The following is a 19,646-nucleotide window of genomic DNA, read 5'->3' on the forward strand; positions in this document are numbered from 1 at the left end:
TCGCATCTCCTCAAAGTTAGCCTTTCTCCAATCAAAAATCTCAACCCTAGGTCCAGTTCTGATCCTCTCCATAATTATATTGAAACTAATGGTATTGTGATCACTGGTCCCGAACTGTTCCCCAACGCATACCTCTGCCACCTGACCCGTCTCATTTCCTAACAGGAGGTCCAGCACCGCCCTTTCTCTAGTAGGTACTTCTATGTATTGCTGCAAAAAACTATCCTGCACACATTTTACAAATTCCAACCCATCCAGCCCATTTACAGAATGAGTTTCCCAGTCTATGTGTGGAAACTCAAGGCTGATCATCCACATTCAATACCCCGTTCCTGCCTTCTCCCCATATCCCTTGATTCCGCTAGCTTGGAGAGCTCTATCTAACTCTCTCTTGAATGTTGTATCCACTCCCTGCTCTAGATTCAGGAGCTATTGTTTAATTTTTCCATTTCTCTTCCTTCACCACCTCTCCAACCTAAATAAAACTTGCAGGTGAAAATGATTCAATAATAGTTTAAAACAATTCAATAATTATAAACAAATAATTAATAAATAATAAGTTGAAATAATTCAAGTGAAACAATTTAGGGAGAGTTTTGTCTACCAAAACAAGAAAACGTTTTGTTTTTTTGTCTGGCATTTTATTGTTATTACCAAAGTAAACGTGAATTACAAAATGTACATTTGGTGGAATTTTCTATCAAAACCATCAACCTTATTTATGCTATGTCATGTACAAAGCAAATGAATGCTTATTCCAATATTAAAGGAACGTTAGCGTACAAACCATTTCTAAATACATAACAACTTTTAGGAACATTTAAAATTCAATCAATGCAAACATCCAGAAGCAATGATACTTTAATACCTTTCACAGGTTTAGCATGTTTTGTGTAAAATGTCCTCCATGACTCTTGAACTCTTCATTGTAGTGAGTGCCTGACCTATTGTGGCACTCCTACAAGTTAATTCAATCACCTCCTGAGACTTCCTCTTTGTAAAACAAAATGATTTGAAATCTTTATTTTACTTTTGTAAACATGAGCCACTTGGTCCAACAGATCCCTGTCAACCAAAGACAGACACAAAAAGCTGGAGTAACTCAGCAGGACACGCAGTATCTCTGGAGAGAAGGAATGAGTTCTCTCCAATGATGCTGTCTGTCCAGCTTTTTGTGTCTATTTTCGGTTTAAACCAGCATATGCAGTTCCTTCTTACACAGATCCCTGTCAACTCTTTGTTCTACATTAACCATCTCTGATGTTCCCGCATCCCACATAATTCTCTGGCCTTTGTTGTGTTTATCTAGCATCAGTAGTATCTGCCTCAACTGTTACACATGGCACAGTTGTATAGAAGTGTTTCCTAAATAAATAACAAAGTGTGCATGTTTTACTGATGATCTGTTGAGATCCAGGGCTGATGTCACACAGCGAGCTCTGCCCTGCCTTCTGTCAGCCCAGATTCCGTGTAGAGTGAACCCGGGATCATCTTTGGTTTCCAAAAAGATTTACTGGTGACCCGGGGATGTTTTGCATGATGCTGTATACATTGGTGCTTTCAATGTGACTCATCAAACTAATTTCACTCAGCTTTAAGGCAATGGACTGCTCAATAGATCAGTCATTGCTGTAACTGACTGAACATTTCACGATGAGCTCTCAAGGTGGAAACTTTATCAGAGCTTCAAAATCTTTCAGCTTTGATTATTGCTTGGCCTTTGTACATAAGGTAATCTGTGAAGGCATCTACAGATAATGCATTCAAGGAAAGGGAATCAGGGACTTTACAACATTATTTACATCAGCATGTCCCTGAGTGTAAACATGTTGCTGTAAACTCAACCCGTATACAAAGAGGGAAGCACCATGAGGAAGTCCACCACCGAGGCCTCGTTCTCAGCCTCCCCAGGAGGATCTCAATCACAGTTACCCTGCAGAGGCAGAAAGGGATGAAGCATTTAAGAAGGAACTGCAGATACTGGAAAATCGAAGGTAGACAAAAGTGCTGGAGAAACTCAGCGGGTGCAGCAGCATCTATGGAGCGTAGGAAATAGGCAACGTTTTGAATCGGGGGGGAGAGAAGAAAGGAAAAATGAAGAGGAGGAGCCCGAGGGTGAGGGAGAGCTGAGAAGGGGAGGAGACAGCAAGGGCTAACGGAATTGGGGGTGCTGTGGAGAGGGTGTTGTGCTCACTGCCACAGAGCCTAAGCTATTTAAAGCAGGAGCAGCCTGGGTTACATCCAGTGGGGTATGTCAGGCATCAGACCACAGCTCCCATCTTATCCCTACAGTCAGCTCCAGTCTAGGGCAGCCCATCAGTGGCGCTGGGCAGACCTGAGCATCAGGCTCCACCATGCTGCCTTCAGCAACTCACCCGTGAGAGGGAATTGAATGAGGAACGGACTGTGATCAAGCCCACATTGACCTCCTGGCCAAGGTATAATGCCTAGGGACGCTGCAAAATACTGACACCAACCCTGGTAACAGTAGTATCAAGATCATTGCACAACGCAACCATTATGTCAAGAACAACGCTAAACGGTTGATTTCCACACAAGGCTCAAATATGCTTTTTTGTATATTTTGATTGTTTCTTTAAAAAATAAATCTACGTAATGTACAACCGTTAATTAAAAAAAGCATTTTAAAACCCATTTCCTCCAGTGTCTTCAGAACTATTTCCAGGAATCAAATCTGAGTTCAAACTCTAAGCAGACAATGTTTTGGAAGAATAGTCGGACAACAGGTGAGCGTTTCAGACCTCAATGTCGTTTTCTATCCCTTCTCCAGGATCACTTGTTAAAACAGTCCGTGATTCTGTACCTGTGGATCAAAACGTCAGGATGTAAACCAGGGTCGATGCCAGCCAAAGGCTCCCCACACACTCAAGAGTCAAGAGTGTTTTATTGTCATATGTCCCAGATAGAACAATGAAATTCTTACTTGATGCAGCACAACACAATATGTAAACATAGTACACTGTAAACAATATGATAGAAACATAGAAAATAGGTGCAGGAGGAGGTCATTCGGCCCTTCGAGCCAGCACTACCATTCATTGTGATCATGGCTGATCGTCCCCTATCAATAACCCGTGCCTGCCTTCTCCCCATATCCCTTGATTCCACTAGCCCCTCGAGCTCTATCTAACTCTCTCTTAAATCCATCCAGTGATTTGGCCTCCACTGGCCTCTGTGGCAGGGAATTCCATAAATTCATCACTCTCTGAGTGATAAACGAGAGAGAAAAAAAGTTCATGTGTATATATATACACACATACTCACAGATGTTTATATATATATAATTATATATATTATATATATATAATTATATATATATTCCTCCTTATCTCCTTCCTAAAGGAACATCCTTTAATTCTGCGTCTATGACCTCTAGTCCTAGACTCACTCACCAGTGGAAACATCCTCTCCACATCCACGCTATCAAAGCCTTTCACTATCCGGTAAGTTTCAATGAAGTCCCCCCTCATTCTTCTAAACTCCAGTGAGTACAGGCCCAGCGCCGTCAACACTCATCATATGCTAACCCACTCATTCCTGGAATCATTCTTATAAACCTCCTCTGGACCCTCTCCAGATTCAGCACATCCTTCCTCCGATATGGGGCCCACAATTGCTCACAATAGTCCAAATGCGGTCTGACCAGAGCCTTATAGAGCCCCAGCATTACATCTGTTTTGTATTCTAGTCCTTTCGAAATAAATGCTAACATTGCGTTTGCCTTTCTTACTACCGATTTGACTTGCAAATTAACTTTTTGGGAATCCTGCACCAGCGCTCCCAAGTCCCTTGGCACGCCCGATTTCTGGATTCTCTCCCCATTTAGAAAATAGTCTACGCCTTTATTCCTGCTACCAAAATGCATGACTCCACACTTTGCTACACTGTATTCCATCTGCCACTTCTCTGGCCACTTTCCCAACCTGTCCAAGTCCCTGATTTCTCTACACTACCTGCCCCACCACCTATTTTCATACCATCAGCAAAGTTAGCCACAAAGCCTTCCATCCCCTCGTCCAAATCATTAATATACAACGTAAAGAGTAGCGGCCCCAGCACCGAGCCCTGCGGAACTCCGCTAGTCACTGGCAGCCAACCTGAAAAAGCCCCCGTTATTGCCACTCTTTGCTTCTGCCATCCAGCCAACCCAGGGCCGGATTTACGTATAAGCTTGACAAGCTTAAGCTTAGGGCCTCGAGATCTAGGCGGCCCCCGGCCAAGGCAGGACACCTGCCGTTCAACTCTGGGCGGCCCCCCGTCTCTATCTCTATCTCTCTCTCTCTGTCTGTCAATCTCCGTCTCCGCCCGCCATCCGTATCCATGTCCAAGCCGCCGGGTCTCCGCTCTCCGCTCGCTCCTCATCCGCTGGCACGGCAGGCCGCCTTGCACATGCGCACTGCTACAGCCAGCATATCTCCCCCCTGCACGTGCACGCAACCACGGCCAGCACATCATCGCCCGCCCTGCGCATGCACACCGCCATGGCAATTGGTTGGAGCTGAGCACTTTCTCCCTCGCTTTGAATTGTGGGAGATCTGGCCACCATTGCCGTGACCGCTGAAAACCAACACAGAATCACTCCCTGACCCTGGATCTGGAGTAACTCCCTGGAGTAACTCTTGCTTCTGGTTTCCTGGTCCATAAATATTCTAAATGGAATTTAAACTGGAGGTGGTGGAGGGCTGAACAATAACAGCCTATTGCATTTTATCTGTTTATTTATTGTGTATATATATGGTCTATGGTATATAAACACACTGAACTTTTATCTCCTGTTCTGTATTATGTTTACATGTTCTGTTGTGCTGCAGCAAGCAAGAATTTCATTGTCCTATCTGGGACACGACAATAAAACTCTTGACTCTTGACTTGGACTTAAGCAAAAAAGGGTTCTTGGGGAAAAGAGAGGTATCTTAAATTTAGTTGCATCTGGTTGGGTAACTATGGTAGGGTGAGGACTATTCCATGCTTTAATTGCGCGGGGGAACTCCATGGAGCAGCCAGCAACTCTGGATAGAAGAAATTGGGTGACGTTTCGGGTAGAGACCCTTCTTTTGACTCCCTCTGGTTTTAGTGTTGTAGTTTAATTTAAAGATACAGCGTGGAAACAGGCCCTTCGGCCCACTGTGTCCACACCGAACACCGATCTCCCGTACACTAGTTCTATCCCACACATTAGCGGAGTAAGTCAAGAGTCAAGAGTGTTTTATTCTCTCACGTCCCAGTTAGAACAATGAAATCCTTACTTGCAGCAGAATATGTAAACATAGTACTCTGTAAACAATGTTATAAACGAGAAAACAAAACGGTGTATATTTACAACTATATAAATATATAAATATATATATATGTGTGTGTGTGTGTATAATATATATACCTACACACACACACACAATTTCCCTCCTGGGATTAATAAAGTTCTATCGTATAGTATTGTGTGTGTAGGAAGGAACTGCAGATGCTGGTTTAAACTGAAGAGAGACACAAAAAGCTGGAGTAATTCAACAGGTCAGACAGAATCTCTGGACAAAAGGAAAATATTACGTTTTGGGTTGGGTCTGAAATAGGTTCCTGCACACCTTTGGAATGTGGAAGGAAACGAGCACCCGGAGAAAACCCATGCGATCAAAGGGAAAAGGAGCAAACTCCATACAGACAGCACCCATATTCAGGATCAATTCCAGGTCGCTGGCACTTTTAGGCGGCAACTTTATGGCCAATGTACTGCCCCAAAGTCTTGAACTGAATTAAAACATACAGTAGCTGTAAAGGGGGACATAGCGTCACTTGGAGATTTAAAACTGAAAATGGATATTGTCATTTTTTTAGTAACCAAAGTTATCAATGTATAATTATTTGTGTGTTGGAAAACAAAATATAGTGGCACAGCTGGTAGACTTGCTGCCTCACACGCCAGAGATCTGTGTTCGATTCTGTCCTCGGGCACTGTCTGTGTTGAATTTGCACATTCTCCCTGCAAGCGTGTGGGTTTCCTCCCACATCCCAAAGACGCATTGGTTTTGTAGGTTAACTTGTCTCTGTAAAATGCCCCTAATGTGTAGGGAGTGGGTGAGGAAAGTGGGATAACGGAACTTGTGTGAATGGGTAGATAAAAATGCTGGAGAAACTCAGCGGGTGAAGCAGCATCTATGGAGCGAAGGAAATAGGCAAGGTTTCAGGTTGAGACCCTTCTTCAAACTGATGTGAGGGTGGGGGGGACGGGAAGAAGAAAGGAAGAGGCGGAGAAAATGGGCTGAGGGAGAGCTGGGAAGGGCAGGAGAAAGCAGGGATTACCTGAAATTGAAGAAGTGAATGTTCATACCGCTGGTGTGTAAACTGCCCAAGCGAAATATGAGGTGCTGCTCCTCCAATTTACGGTGGGTCTCATTCTGGCCATGGAAGAGGCCCAGGGCAGAAAGGTCAGAATCAGAATGGGAGGAGGAGTTGAAGTGCTGAGCCACCGGGAGATCAGGTTGGTTATTGCGGACCGAGCGGAGGTGTTGGGCGAAACGATCGCCATGCCTACGCTTGGTCTCACCGATGTAGAGCAGCAGACACTTAGAGCAGTGGATGCAATAGATGAGGTTGGAGGAGGTGCAGGTGAACCTCCGCCGCACCTGGAAATACTGCTTGGGTCCTTGAATGGAGTCAAGGGGGGAGGTAAAGCGACAAGTGTAGTATTTCCTGCGGTTGCAAGGGTAAGTGCCAGGAGACGGGGTGGTTTGGGTGGGAAGGGACGAATTGACCAGGGAGTTACGGAGGGAGCGGTCTCTGCGGAAAGCCAACAGGGGAGGAGATGGGAAGATGTGGCCATTGGTGGGATCCCATTGGTAGTCAAAAAAGCTAGAGAAAATCTGCGGATAAGGCAGCATCTATGGAGCGAAGGAATAGACGCCGTTTCGGGTCGATACCCTTCTTCAGATTGATGTCGGGGGGGGACACGAAAAAGAAAGAAAGAGGCGGAGACAGTAGGCTGTGGGAGAGCTGGGAATGGGAGGGGAAGGAGGGAGAAAACAAGGACTACCTGAAATTAGAGAAGCCAATGTTCATACCGCTGGGGTGTAAACTACCCAAGCAAATATGAGATGCTGCTCCTCCAATATGCGGTGGGCCTCATTCTGGCCATGGAGGAGGCCCAGGACAGAAAGGTCGGATTCGGGAAGGGGAGTTGAAGTGGGAAGGGGAGTTGAAGTGTTGAGCCACCGGGAGATCAGGTTGGTTATTGCGAACTGAGTGGAGGTGTTGTGCGAAGCGATCGCCAAGCCTGCGCTTGGTCTCACCGAGGTTGATCATACGCTGAATAATGCAACCACCTTTTTGTTTGGAAGTGGAAAGAAATAATAGAAACTGCATTCATTGCAATGTGTAAAAAGAGTTGAGATAATGTCTTATAATTTTGCTGAATGTCATTGTGGTATATATCATGTCTTGATTGGTGAATATGTTTAGTTTGTGACTTTATTTGAAGCAGAAATAATATGTGAATAATATGCAAGAAAGGGAGTTTGTGGAGTGCCTCCGTGATGGATTCTTAGAGCAGCTTGTACTGGAGCCTACCAGGGAGAAGGCAATTTTGGATTTAGTGTTGTGTAACAAATAGGATTTGATAAGGGAACACGAGGTAAAGGAGCCATTTGGAGGTAGTGACCATAATATGCAAAGTTTTAATCTACAATTTGAGAGGGTGAAGGGTAAATCGGAGGTGTCAGTATTACAGTTGAACAAAGGGGACTATGGAGCCATGAGGGAGACGCTGGCCAAGGTTGACTGGAAAGATACCCTAGCAGGGGTGACAGTGGAACAACAATGGCAGGTATTTCAGGGAATAATACTGAAGGTGCAGGATCAGTTCATTCCAAAGAGGAAGACAAGAGAAGTCTGGGACAGAATAAAAATAAAAGAGAACAAGTATAACATAGCAAAGATGAGTGGGAAGCCAGAGGATTGGGTAACTTTTAAAGAGAAACAGAAGATAACTAAAAAGGCAATATGGGGAGAAAAGATGAGGTACAAAGGTAGCCAAGAATATATAGTAAAAGCTTCTTTCGGTGTGTGAAGAGGAAAAAATTAGTTAAGACAAAAATTGGACCCTTGAAGACTGAAAAGGGTGAATTTATTATGGGGAACAAGGAAATGGCAGATGAGTTGAACAGGTACTTTGGATCCGTCTTCACTGAGGAGGACACAAACAATCTCCCTGATGTACTAGTGGCCAGAGGATCTAGGGTGACAGAGGAACTGAAGGAAATTCACATTAGGCAGGAACTGGTGCTGGGTAGACTGATGGGACTGAAGGCTGATAAATCCCCAGGGCCTGATGGTCTGCATCCCAGGGTACTTAAGGAAGTGGCCCTAGAAATCGTGGACGCATTGGTGATAATTTTCCAATGTTCTATAGATTCAGGATCAGTTCCTGTGGATTGGAGGGTAGTGAATGTTATCCCACTTTTTAAGAAAGGCGGGGAAGGGAAAACAGGGAATTATAGACGTCTTAACCTGACATCGGTGGTGGGGAAGATGCTGGAGTCAATTATAAAAGATGAAATAGCGGCAAATTTGGATAGCATTAGCATGATCAGCCTTAGTCAGCATGGATTTGTGAAGGGGAAATCATGCTTGACTAATCTTCTGGAATTTTCTGAGGATGTCACTAGGAAAATGGACAAGGGAGAGCCAGTGGATGTAGTGTACCTGGACTTTCAGAAAGCATTTGATAAGGTCCCACATAGGAGATTAATGGGCAAAATTAGGGCACATGGTATTGGGGATAGAGTGCTGACATGGATAGAAAATCGGTTGGCAGACAGGAAACAAAGACAGAATAGGGATTAACGGGTCCCTTTCAAATTTGCAGGCAGTGACTAGTGGGGTAACTCAAGGCTCGGCGCTGGGACCGCAGCTATTTACAATGCATATTAATGATTTAGATGAAGGGGTTAAAAGTAACATTAGCAAATTTGCAGATGGCACAAAGCTGGGTGGCAGTGTGAACTGTGAGGAGGATGCTATGAGGATGCAGGGTGACTTGGACAGGTTGGATGAGTGGGCAGATGCATGCCAGATGCAGTTTAATGTGGATAAATGTGAGGTTATCCACTTTAGTGGCAGAAATAGGAAGGCAAATTATTATGTAAATGGTGTCAAGTTGGGAAAAGGGGAAGTACAACGGGATCTGAGGGTCCTTGTTCATCAGTCACTGAAAGTAATCATGCAGGTACAGCAGGCAGTGAAGAAAACAAATGGCATGTTGGCCTTCATAACAAGAGTAGTTGAGTATATAAGCAAAGAGGTCCTTCTGTAGTTGTACAGGGCCCTAGTGAGACCACACCTGGAGTATTGTGTGCAGTTTTGGTCTCCAAATTGGAGGAAGGACATTCTTGCTATTGAGGGAGTGCAGCGTAGGTTCACAAGGTTAATTTCCGGGCTGGCGGGACTGTCATATGTTGATAGAATGGAGCAGCTGGGCTTGTATGCTCTGGAATTTGGAAGGATGAGAGGAGATCTTATTGAAACATATAAGATTATTAAGGGTTTGGACATGCTAGAGGAAGGAAACATGTTCCCGATGTTGGGGGAGTCCAGAACCAGAGGCCACAGTTTAAGAATAAGGGGTCAGAGATGAGGAAATACTTTTTTACACAAAGAGTTGTGAGTCTGTGGAATTCTTTGCCTCAGAGGGCGGTGGAGGCCAGTTCTCTGGATGCTTTCAAGAGAGAGCTAGATAGGGCTCTTAAAGATCAAGGGATATGGGGAGAAGGCAGGATCGGGTTACTGATTGTGGATGATCAGTCACGATCACATTGAATGGCGGTGCTGGCTCAAAGGGCCAAATGGCCTACTCTTGCATAATTGTCTAATGTCTACCAATATAAATGTTTCTTAAATGTTGTGAAAGTACCTGCCTCAACTACTGGCAGTTGGTTCCTGTTAAATCTTTCCCCTCCTCACCTTAAACCCATGTCCTCTGGTTCTCAATATCTCTGGCCTGATGGGAGGAGGGCAAACAGTCCATGATTGGGGTGGGAGGGGTCTTTAATGATCTTCCCAGCTCGTTTCAGACACCGTTTTCGGTGGAGGGCATCCATGGCAGGGAGCGGGGCGCCGATGATGTGCTGCGCGGTTTTCACCACCCGTTGTAGTGCCTTCCTGTCCGCAACAGTGCAGCTGCTGTACCATACCGTGAAGCAGGCGGTCAGGATGCTCTCGATGGTACACCTGTAGAAGTTGGTCAGGATCTGGGGGGACAGGTGGGCTTTCTTGAGCCTCCTCAGGAAGTAAAGGCGTTGCTGTGCCTTTTTGACCAGCTTGGAGGTGTTGAGGGACCAGGACAAATCCTCCGAGATGTGTACCCCGAGGAATTTGTAGCTGGAGACGCGCTCCACCTCAGTCCCGTTTATGTGGATGGGGGTATGTCTGCCCCCTCTGACCTTCCTGAAGTCGACAATAAGTTCCTTCGTCTTCTTGGAGTTGAGGACGAGGTTATTATTGGCACACCAGGTTGTCAGGTGCTGGACCTCCTCTCGGTAGGCTAACTCATCGTTGTCACTGATCAGTCCTACCACCGTGGTGTCGTCAGCGAACTTAATGATGGCGTTGGATCCGTACTTAGGGATGCAGTCGTGGGTGAAGAGGGAGTAGAGGAGAGGGCTGAGCACACAGCCCTGTGGCACGCCGGTGTTCAGTGTTATAGTGGTGGAGTTGAGGTTGTTGACCCTAACAGACTGTGGTCTGTTGGTGAGGAAATCCAGTGTCCAGTTGCAGAGGGAGGTTGAGATGCCAAGCCCGCTGAGTTTGGTGATCAAGCTGGCGGGGATGACAGTATTGAAAGCGGAGCTGAAATCAATGAACAGCAACCTGATGTAGGAGTTGTTGTTGTCCAGGTGGGTCAGGGCAGAGTGTAGGGCCGCCGCTATGGCATCCTCTGTAGACCTGTTGGCCCGGTAGGCAAACTGATGGGGGTCCAGTGTGGGGGGGAGGCTGGCTTTGAGGTGAGCCAAGATCAGCCGCTCAAAGCACTTAGCAATGACAGGGGTGAGTGCCACTGGGCGGAAATCGTTGAGGCTCCCTGTGGCTGACTGTTTGGGCACTGGCACGATGGTTGATGTCTTGAGGCAAGTGGGGACAACACCCTGGGCCAGTGACAGATTGAAAATGTCGGTGAAGACTTGGGATAGTTGTCCAGCACATGCCTTAAGCACCCGGCCAGGGATGCCATCGGGGCCGGCAGCTTTGCGCTCATTCACCTTGCTCAGTGCATCTTGTACAGCAGAGGTGGAGAGACTGAGGGGTTGTTCATTTGGGGGTGGAGCAATTTTGATGGCTGGGGTTTTGTTATCACGGTCAAAGCGAGCATAGAAATTGTTTAGCTCGTCAGGAAGGGTGGCGTTGTCTGGGGGAGGGGTGTTAACTTTCTGGTAATTTACCTAACCTAACCTATTCATCCCGTGATCATCTCCTATAAATAGGAACCTTTATAAAGGATATGATTTCTGTTGTCTTTGTCGATCTCATCTATTTTCTAAAGATAGATATATAGTGCTGGAGTAACTCATCTCTCCTGTTTGCCATGTGCCCTTGGCCTGAGTCTTCTGGGCTTCAGGCACCAGCTGCTGGCTGCCACTGCCGTGCACTGTGTACACAGGAGCCGCTGCTTTCACCGCACGGGTTTGCCCCAGCATGAAACACACACAGTGTTCATTTAGGTTCATTTACAGGTCTGGGCATCTTGTAAGATGGAACCAACCTCTGAAACTACCTGCTGGAAAGTGAACAGGACTGGATTTGAACTGCCCCTGAGTGACGGTAGCTTGATCACTCAACCCATTTACGTGAGGCATAAATTTGTACACAAACCTTCAGCCACCTCTTCTGGCCAAGGGTTAACTCCAGACAGCAATGCTTCTCATCAGAGCCATGGTACTTATAAAATACAAAGTTGAAGGGCAGTAATCTCTGAATAAAATGTTGACATATGTTCTATATATGTCTCGCCCCGAAACATATATTGCCTATTCTTTCGCTCCATAGATGCTGCCTCACCCGCTGAGTTTCTCCAGCATTTTTGTCTACCTTCTACATATGTACAGTCACAGGTGTGAGCTTTGTAAAAACAAAGTATACATAAGCATTGATGTGGAGGCATCCTCGGATCCATGTCCATAACTCACTGTAAGTGGCAACACAAGTGGTTAGATTGGTAAAGAAGGCCTATGGCATGCTTGCCTTCATAGGTCATGGCATTGAGCATAAGAGTTAGCAAGTCATAATGCAGCTCTGTAGGACTTTGGTTGGGTTGCATTTGGAATATTGTTTGCAGTTCTGGTCGTCCCATTTCAGGAAGGATGTGGAGGCTTTGTAGAGGGGGTTTACCAGAATGACGCCTGCATTGTAGGGTTTCAGCTACAGGGAGAGGTTGAAACGGATGCTGAGGAGGTTTACTAGAATTCTGCCTATATTAGAGGGTTATAAAGGTTACAGCTACAGGGAGGGTTGGACAGACTTGATGGCTGTCTTGGGTGTCAGAGGCTGAGAGGGGATTTGATAGAAGTTCAAAAATTATGAGCGGCACAGATGGGCATGGAGAGTCAGAGCTATTTTCCCAGGGTGAAAATGTCAAAGATGTGGGTGTCGTTAAAATGAGAGGGTAAAGTTTAAAGGAGATGAGCAGGGCAAGTTTTTTTCACACAGAAAGTGGTGGGAGCCTGTAACGAATTGCCGGGGGTGGTGGTGGAGGCATATATGATAGTGGTGTTTAAGAGGCTTTTAGACAGGCACATGTAAATGGAGGAATGTGGATTACATGCAGGCAGAGGGGATGAGTTTAACTTAGCATCATGTTCGACATGGACATTATGGGCCGAAGAGCCTGTTCCTGTGCTGTATCTCTATATGGTCTATATGGTGGCGCAGCGGTAGAGTTGCTGCCTCACAGCGCCAGAGACCCGGGTTCAATCCCGACTACGGGTGCAGTCGATACGGAGTTTACACATTCTCCCCGTTACCTCCAGGGTTTTTTCCAGCTGCTCCGGTTTCTTCCCACATCCCAAAGACATACAGGTTTGTAGGTTAATTGGCTTTGATAAATTGCTCCCTAGTGTGTAGAATAGAACTAGTGTACTAGGAGATTGTTAGTCTGCGCGGACACGTTTGGCCGAATGGCCTGTTCCCACACTGTATCTCTAAAAAACAAATATGTTCTATGTACCCACCCATGTTTACAGATCCACCTTTGTTTCATTTAAAGGTACACAAAATTGCTGGAGAAACTCAGCGGGTGCAGCAGCATCTATGGAGCGAAGGAAATAGGCGACGTTTCGGGCCGAAACCCTTCTTCACTTTCATTTAACATTGCTCACACATGCATTGAGTGGAATTGCTGCAAAGAGGTGCCCCAGGCATGAGCAGGAGAAGCATTGTTTGCGACTGACTGACCTGCATCATCTGCTCCTTGCTCCCTCTCTTTCTGCAGCAGCTTTGGACCCAGCAGGCCGATGATGACGGCTCCGATGGGAGCGGTGATCAGGATACCCAGAAAGGCCACGGTCAGAACGCACATCCCGTACTCCACCGCCGTCTTCTCATTGCGGATCCGCGCCATGTCCAAAGCCACAGACCCGATGGCAGCCTGGTGCAGCACAGAGGACAAGGTTTAACGCACGGCATCTTGATAACACAACACGTCATGAAGCATTAGAAGATCACCTCACTTTGCTGGCACACACCCTGGTCGGTCAGTGTGTGTCCCTGCTCCACTCTGCAGCCAGATTGAAGAACGGCATTACCATGACCATGCTATGATTGCAGCTGACAGAAATGTAAACCACAGATGGCCAGAGACTGATTAAAGATTTGTTATATTTATTCTTTAGACTTTAGAGATACAGTGCATAAAGAGGACCTTCAGCCCTCCGAGTCCGTGCCGACCAACGATCACCCCGTGCCCTAACACTATCCTACACACTAGGGACGATTTTTACTGTAGCCAATTAACCTACAAACCTATATGTCTTTGGAGTGTGGGAGGAAACCGGAGCACCCAGAGAAAACCCACTCGGTCACATACAAAATCCGTACAGACAGCACCCAAGGTCAGGACCGAACACGGTTCTCTGGATCTATGAGGCAGCAGCTCTACCACTGCGTCACTGTGCCACCTGGACTGTGTATTGCTGACATGACTGGTATTTATTAACGATCCCTAATTATCGAAGATGTAAGCAGCTTTCTTAAACCACTGCAATTGCTCTTGGAAGGGAGATCGAGGATTTTGACCCAGTGACAGTAACAGGCCAGTGATGTCTCAGAGGCAGATTGCAGTGTAGACACAAGGAACTGCAGGTTCTGCTTTTCCAAAAAAGGACAAAGTACTGGAGTAACTCAACAGCATCTGGGGAGAACATGAATAAGTGACGTTTCAGTTCAGGACCCTTCTTCAGATGCAACACCATCCAAGACAAACGAGCTTGCATCATTCACATCCCATCGACTGCCCTGAACATTCACCACTACCATGGCTGCAGAGTGTACCATTTACACAAGATAGACACAACATGCTGGAGTAACTCAGTGGGAGAGGCAGCATCTCTGGAGAGAAGGAATGGGTCATTTTTCGAGTCAAGACCCTTCTTCAGACTCCGTACCATTTACAGTCTGAACAAGGGTCTCTACCCAAAGCCTTGCCTGCCCATGTTCTCCGGAGATGCTGCCTTACCCGCTGAATTACTCCAGCACTTTCTGTCAGATTAGAGTGTAGTTTGAAGAGGAACATAGTGGGATTGTCATGTTCCTGCTGCCAATTCGCCTTGGTGTGAAGGTTGCAGGTTTAGGATGTGCTTTGGTGGACAAGGGCAATGCATCTGTAGCTGGGACACACAGCAGTGGAGTGCTTAGGGTAGGAGATGGGGTGCCAATGAAGTGAGCTAGTTTGCCTCGGATGGTGTTGATCTTCCTCAGTTGCTGACAGCAGGTTCATCAGGCAGCGGAGAGTGTTCCTAGACATTTCTGACATGGCTGGTGGACGACTCCTGGGGTCTCGGGGGGGTGAGGGGACTGTTTGGTGATGACTCCACAGGAGGTTGATGGTGGGGCCGAGCGATGGTCGTGCCATTAAATGCCAGGAGCATGTGGTCAGCCCTCGCGGCTGGAAATGGTGGGGCTTTAATGTGTTCACACTATTGGGGCTGCGCAATGGCACAGTGGTAGAGCTGCTGCCTCACAGCGCCAGAGACCCGGGTTCCATCCTAACTACAGCTTCTGGCTGTACGGAGTTTGTACGTTCGCCCTGATTTTCCACGGGTGCTCCGGTTTCCCCATACACTCAAAAGATGTACAGGTTTGTAGGTTAATTGGCTTCTGTAAAATTGTACATTGTCCCCAGTGTGTATTGCTATTGTACAGGGTGATTGCTGGTCTACACGGACTTGGTGGGCCGAAAGGCCTGTTTCCACACTGTATCTCTAAACTCCAAAGTAAAATCTAAAGAGCAGGATAATGAGAGCATCTATGGTCAGGTAGATGCCAGCCAGGGGTGCAGTTGGACAGGTCAAACCAGTTATTGAGAAGGTAGATCCTGACTTCACTACTCTTGTTAGTCTGCATCTATTTATTGAGCGCACCATCCCATCTGTTATGTAACCACTTTGTTCACCACTTTCAATGAACTATGTGCATCCACCCACAGATCTGTCGATTCTGCTTTTGTGCATGTCAAATTGATTCTCATGAATTTGATTTAATGTTTTGAAGAGGGGACCAAGAGGACTGATGAGGGCAGGGTGATAGAGGTTGTCTACGTGGATTTTAGCAAGGTGTTCGCAAGGTCCCACATGATCGGTTAGGTCATGTCTTATAGAAACTTACAAAATTCTTAAGGGGTTGGACAGGCTAGATGCAGGAAGATTGTTCCCGATGTTGGGGAAGTCCAGGACAAGGGGTCACAGCTTAAGGATAAAGGGGAAATCCTTTAAAACCGAGATGAGAAAAACATTTTTCACACAGAGAGTGATGAATCTCTGGAACTCTCTGCCACAGAAGGTAGTTGAGGCCAATTCATTGGCTATATTTAAGAGGGAGTTGGATGTGGCCCTTGTGGTTAAAGGGATCAGGGGGTATGGAGAGAAGGCAGGTACGGGATACTGAGTTGGATGATCAGCCATGATCATATTGAATGGCGGTGCAGGCTCGAAGGGCCGAATGGCCTAATCCTGCACCTATTTTCTATGTATCTATGTATATGGGAGCCAGAGTGAGGTGACCAATCGGAATCAAAATTAACCAACTCAGTGGGTCCGGCAGCATCTGTGGAGGGAAATAGACCCTTCATCACATTGGCCTGCTTTACCCCAGCAGCTTTGTGTTGTGCTCAAGATTCCAGCATCGTGTCTCCTGGATACAAAATTGCCTTGGTGGTAGTGGATGTTGTCTTTCAGGCTGGAGGCCTGAGAGCAGTGGCATGCTGCAGCGGTCCAAGATGGTCTCTGTTGTTTGTCATGTCTATTGCGAACTTGACTGTAACTGAAACATCTCCAGTTTTAAAGCCCCCAAATAGTCCGATTATAGTTTGGCCCAGGCAGGAGCCGTGGACATCCCACGGGAGCTGCACAGTCCTTTGCTATCCCATACGCTGTTGCAGCGTATTGCCCTCTCCTCAATGACTCTCCACCCATACTTGCTCCACTTGAGCTAACTCATTCCCAAAACCAAGTCCAGCCTTCCTAGTTGCAGCAGAAATATGGCAATCAGGAAAAACTACATTTTTTATTGTCATATATTAAAAAGTGCAACAATGACATTCTTACTTGCAGTAGATCAGGTCTGTAAATACGTATTACTCATGGACTACACAATAAACAAAATAGTTCAATAAATTAAAAGAACAATATTAGTGTAAAACAAAACCCTGAAGTCCCTAGTACAATTTGTAGCTCAAAGTTTAGTTGCTGTTTGTAGTGTTTGCTGGGAAGAAGCTGTTCCTGAACCTGGCCATAGTTTTGACTCTTAAACCTTCTTCCCGATGACAGGAGTGAAATGATCCTTGATGATGCTGGCGGCCTTTTTGAGGCGGCGGCTCCCTCGATCACGACAACTATCTATCGTCCTACAACAAACACTCTCCTGGCCGTGCCCTCTCCCCCCTCTCCCCCACTTAAATATGAGTCACTCCTGGTATCATGCCTATTTATTTATTTATTTATAATTGGAAGCAATTGTACAAAAAAATAACGTAACTTGACAGTTCTACAACTCTAGCACAGCTTCCATTTTAACATTTTACAAACAGAATATTAAATTGAAAAGAGAAGAAAGAGAAGAGAAAGAAAAGAGAAAAGTGAAAAGGAGAAAGAAGAGGAGATATGTCCGTCAACCCACCCATGCGCCCGCTCACCCAGCCCTACAATTAGGTTTGAATTTGTGTTCAACCATTGTATTGCTCAAGAAATTGCAATGGAGTCAATTTTTTTGAAAAATATTTTAGGAAGATATATCGGTATTGACTGGAATAGGTATAAAAGTTGCGGGAGAAAAATCGTCTTTACGGCATTTAGTCTACCGAGAAGAGAAATAGGCAGTGTTTTCCAAAATTGAATATATGTATGGAGTTTAGTGATTAATGGAGGGAAATTTGTTTTAAACAAAAGGGAATATTTTCTGGTAACATAAACTCCAAGATATCTGAATTTTTCAGTAACGATTCTAAAGGGAAACTGTTGGAAGCTGGGTGACGTCTTGTTCTTTTATTGGCATAATTTCACTTTTGCCCCAATTGATTCTGTAGCCAGAAAAGGAACCAAATTGTTCTATAGTGGTTAATAAATTTGGAATACTGATTTGGGGGTTGGTAACGTATAGAAGTACATCGTCTGCATATAGGGACATTTTGTTAATAGTATGTTTAGTATTGTATCCATATATGCCTGGGTGGGACCTAATACTCTCAGCAAGAGGTTATATGGCTAATGCAAATAGCATCGGGGAGAGAGCGCATCCTTGTCTATTGCCCCTGAATAAGTAAAATTTAGGTGAAAGGATTTGATTTGTTAGTATTCTGGCTGTCGGATTAGTATATAGAAGCTTCACCCATGAAGTGAAGTTTTCGCCCAATTGGAATTTTTCCAACACTGTGAAAAGATAAAGCCATTCCACTTGGTCGAAAGCCTTTTCGGCATCCAGTGAGATAATTGTTAAGTTTTCGTTTGGTATTCTCTGCGAATAAATTATATTAAACAGGCGTCTCAAATTGTAAAATAAGTGTCGTTTAGGTATGAACCCGGTTTGATCTGGAAGTACTAGTTTGCCAATGACTTGCTGAGTCTACGAGCCAAAGTCTTGGCTAGGATCTTCTGGCCAGTATTTAAGAGGATAATTGCTCTATTGGATCCCGGCTCTTCAAGGTTTTTATCTTTTTTGGGAATTAACATAATAATTGATTCCGCTAAAGTCTGTGGTAAAGTCTGATCTTTGAATGCTTGAGTGTATAGGCTTTGTAGACATGGGGAAATTATGTAGTTGAATTTTTTATAAAATTCGTTATTGAGCCCGTCTGGGCAAGGAGTTTTTCCATTTTTCAGTGATTTAATGGTCTCTGAAATGTCCTTTATTGTTATCTTTGCACCTAGTTCCTCACGTTCTGTCTCACTGAGGGATGGGAGGTTGCATTTATCAAGAAAGCTCTTCATCTTCACTGAATCGGCTGATGTTTGTGACGAGTATAGGGTTTGATAAAATTGTAGAAATCTTTCATTGATATCTTTGGGTAGTGAGAGCAGTTCGCCTTTTTCTGATCTGATTTTATGTATGGTGCGGTCATTCTCTAATTTGCAGAGTTGTCGTGATAAAAGTTTATGTGGTTTATCGCCGAATTCGAAGTTTTTTTGTTTAGAATGTTGAAATGCCCTACTAATTCTTGCTGAGAGTATCTGGTTTAATTTGAATTTGAGTGCAGCTATCTTATTGTGTTTTATTGTGGACGGGTCAGCCGCATTTTCTAAGTCTCATTGTTTTATTTGTTTTACTAATTGCAATTGTTCTGCCCTATTTCTCTTATTTCGAGAGGCTTGATATGAAATGATGCAGCCTCTAAGGTAGGCTTTAAAAGTTTCCCAAAACAAAGAAGGAGAGATACCAGGAGTGTCATTTATCTCAAAAAACATTTTTATCTGTACCTTCAGGTAGTCACAACAGCTAGCCTCTGCAAGTATTTGTGGGTTAAATCTCCAGCATGGCTGTTATTGGCCATTCCTTCCAGTTTTACAGAAAATGTAAGAGGGCAATGATCCGAAATGATGATATTGTGATATTTTGGGTTGTAGGTATATGGCAGAAGTTTGGAATCAACCAGGAAATAGTCTATTTAAGAAGGAACTGCAGATGCTGGAAAATCGAAGGTACACAAAAAAGCTGGAGAAACTCAGCGGGTGCAGCAGCATCTATGGAGCGAAGGAAAAAGGCAACGTTTCAGGCCGAAACCCTTCTTCAGACTGTATATACTTTATGGACACCTGTGTAGAAGGAATATTCTCTTCCTGAAGGATTGGCAATTATATTTTATATTTGTATTATTTATATAAGTGTTCAGAGGTTCACTAGACTTCGATGTGATTTTTCTTTGAAATGAAGATCTATCCAGG

The 19,646-nt window shown here is 45.1% G+C and overlaps 1 protein-coding gene across 1 annotated transcript in view; it reads right to left on the reverse strand.

Annotated features, from left to right (window-relative positions):
- Positions 1-583: 583 nt before the first annotated feature.
- Positions 584-19,646, reverse strand: part of slc9b2 (solute carrier family 9 member B2) — a 99,907-nt gene continuing 80,844 nt past the window's right edge. Inside the window, exons 12-13 of the mRNA XM_033020430.1 lie at positions 13,453-13,645; positions 584-2,824 (exon numbers count right to left, since the gene is read on the reverse strand). Of these exons, the coding sequence (XP_032876321.1) occupies positions 2,757-2,824; positions 13,453-13,645 (261 nt within the window). The 3' untranslated portion in view covers positions 584-2,756. The remainder of the gene's footprint in view (positions 2,825-13,452; positions 13,646-19,646) is intronic.

Source organism: Amblyraja radiata, chromosome 1, assembly GCF_010909765.2.
Source record: "Amblyraja radiata isolate CabotCenter1 chromosome 1, sAmbRad1.1.pri, whole genome shotgun sequence".
In the NCBI taxonomy this organism is placed as follows: domain Eukaryota; kingdom Metazoa; phylum Chordata; class Chondrichthyes; order Rajiformes; family Rajidae; genus Amblyraja; species Amblyraja radiata.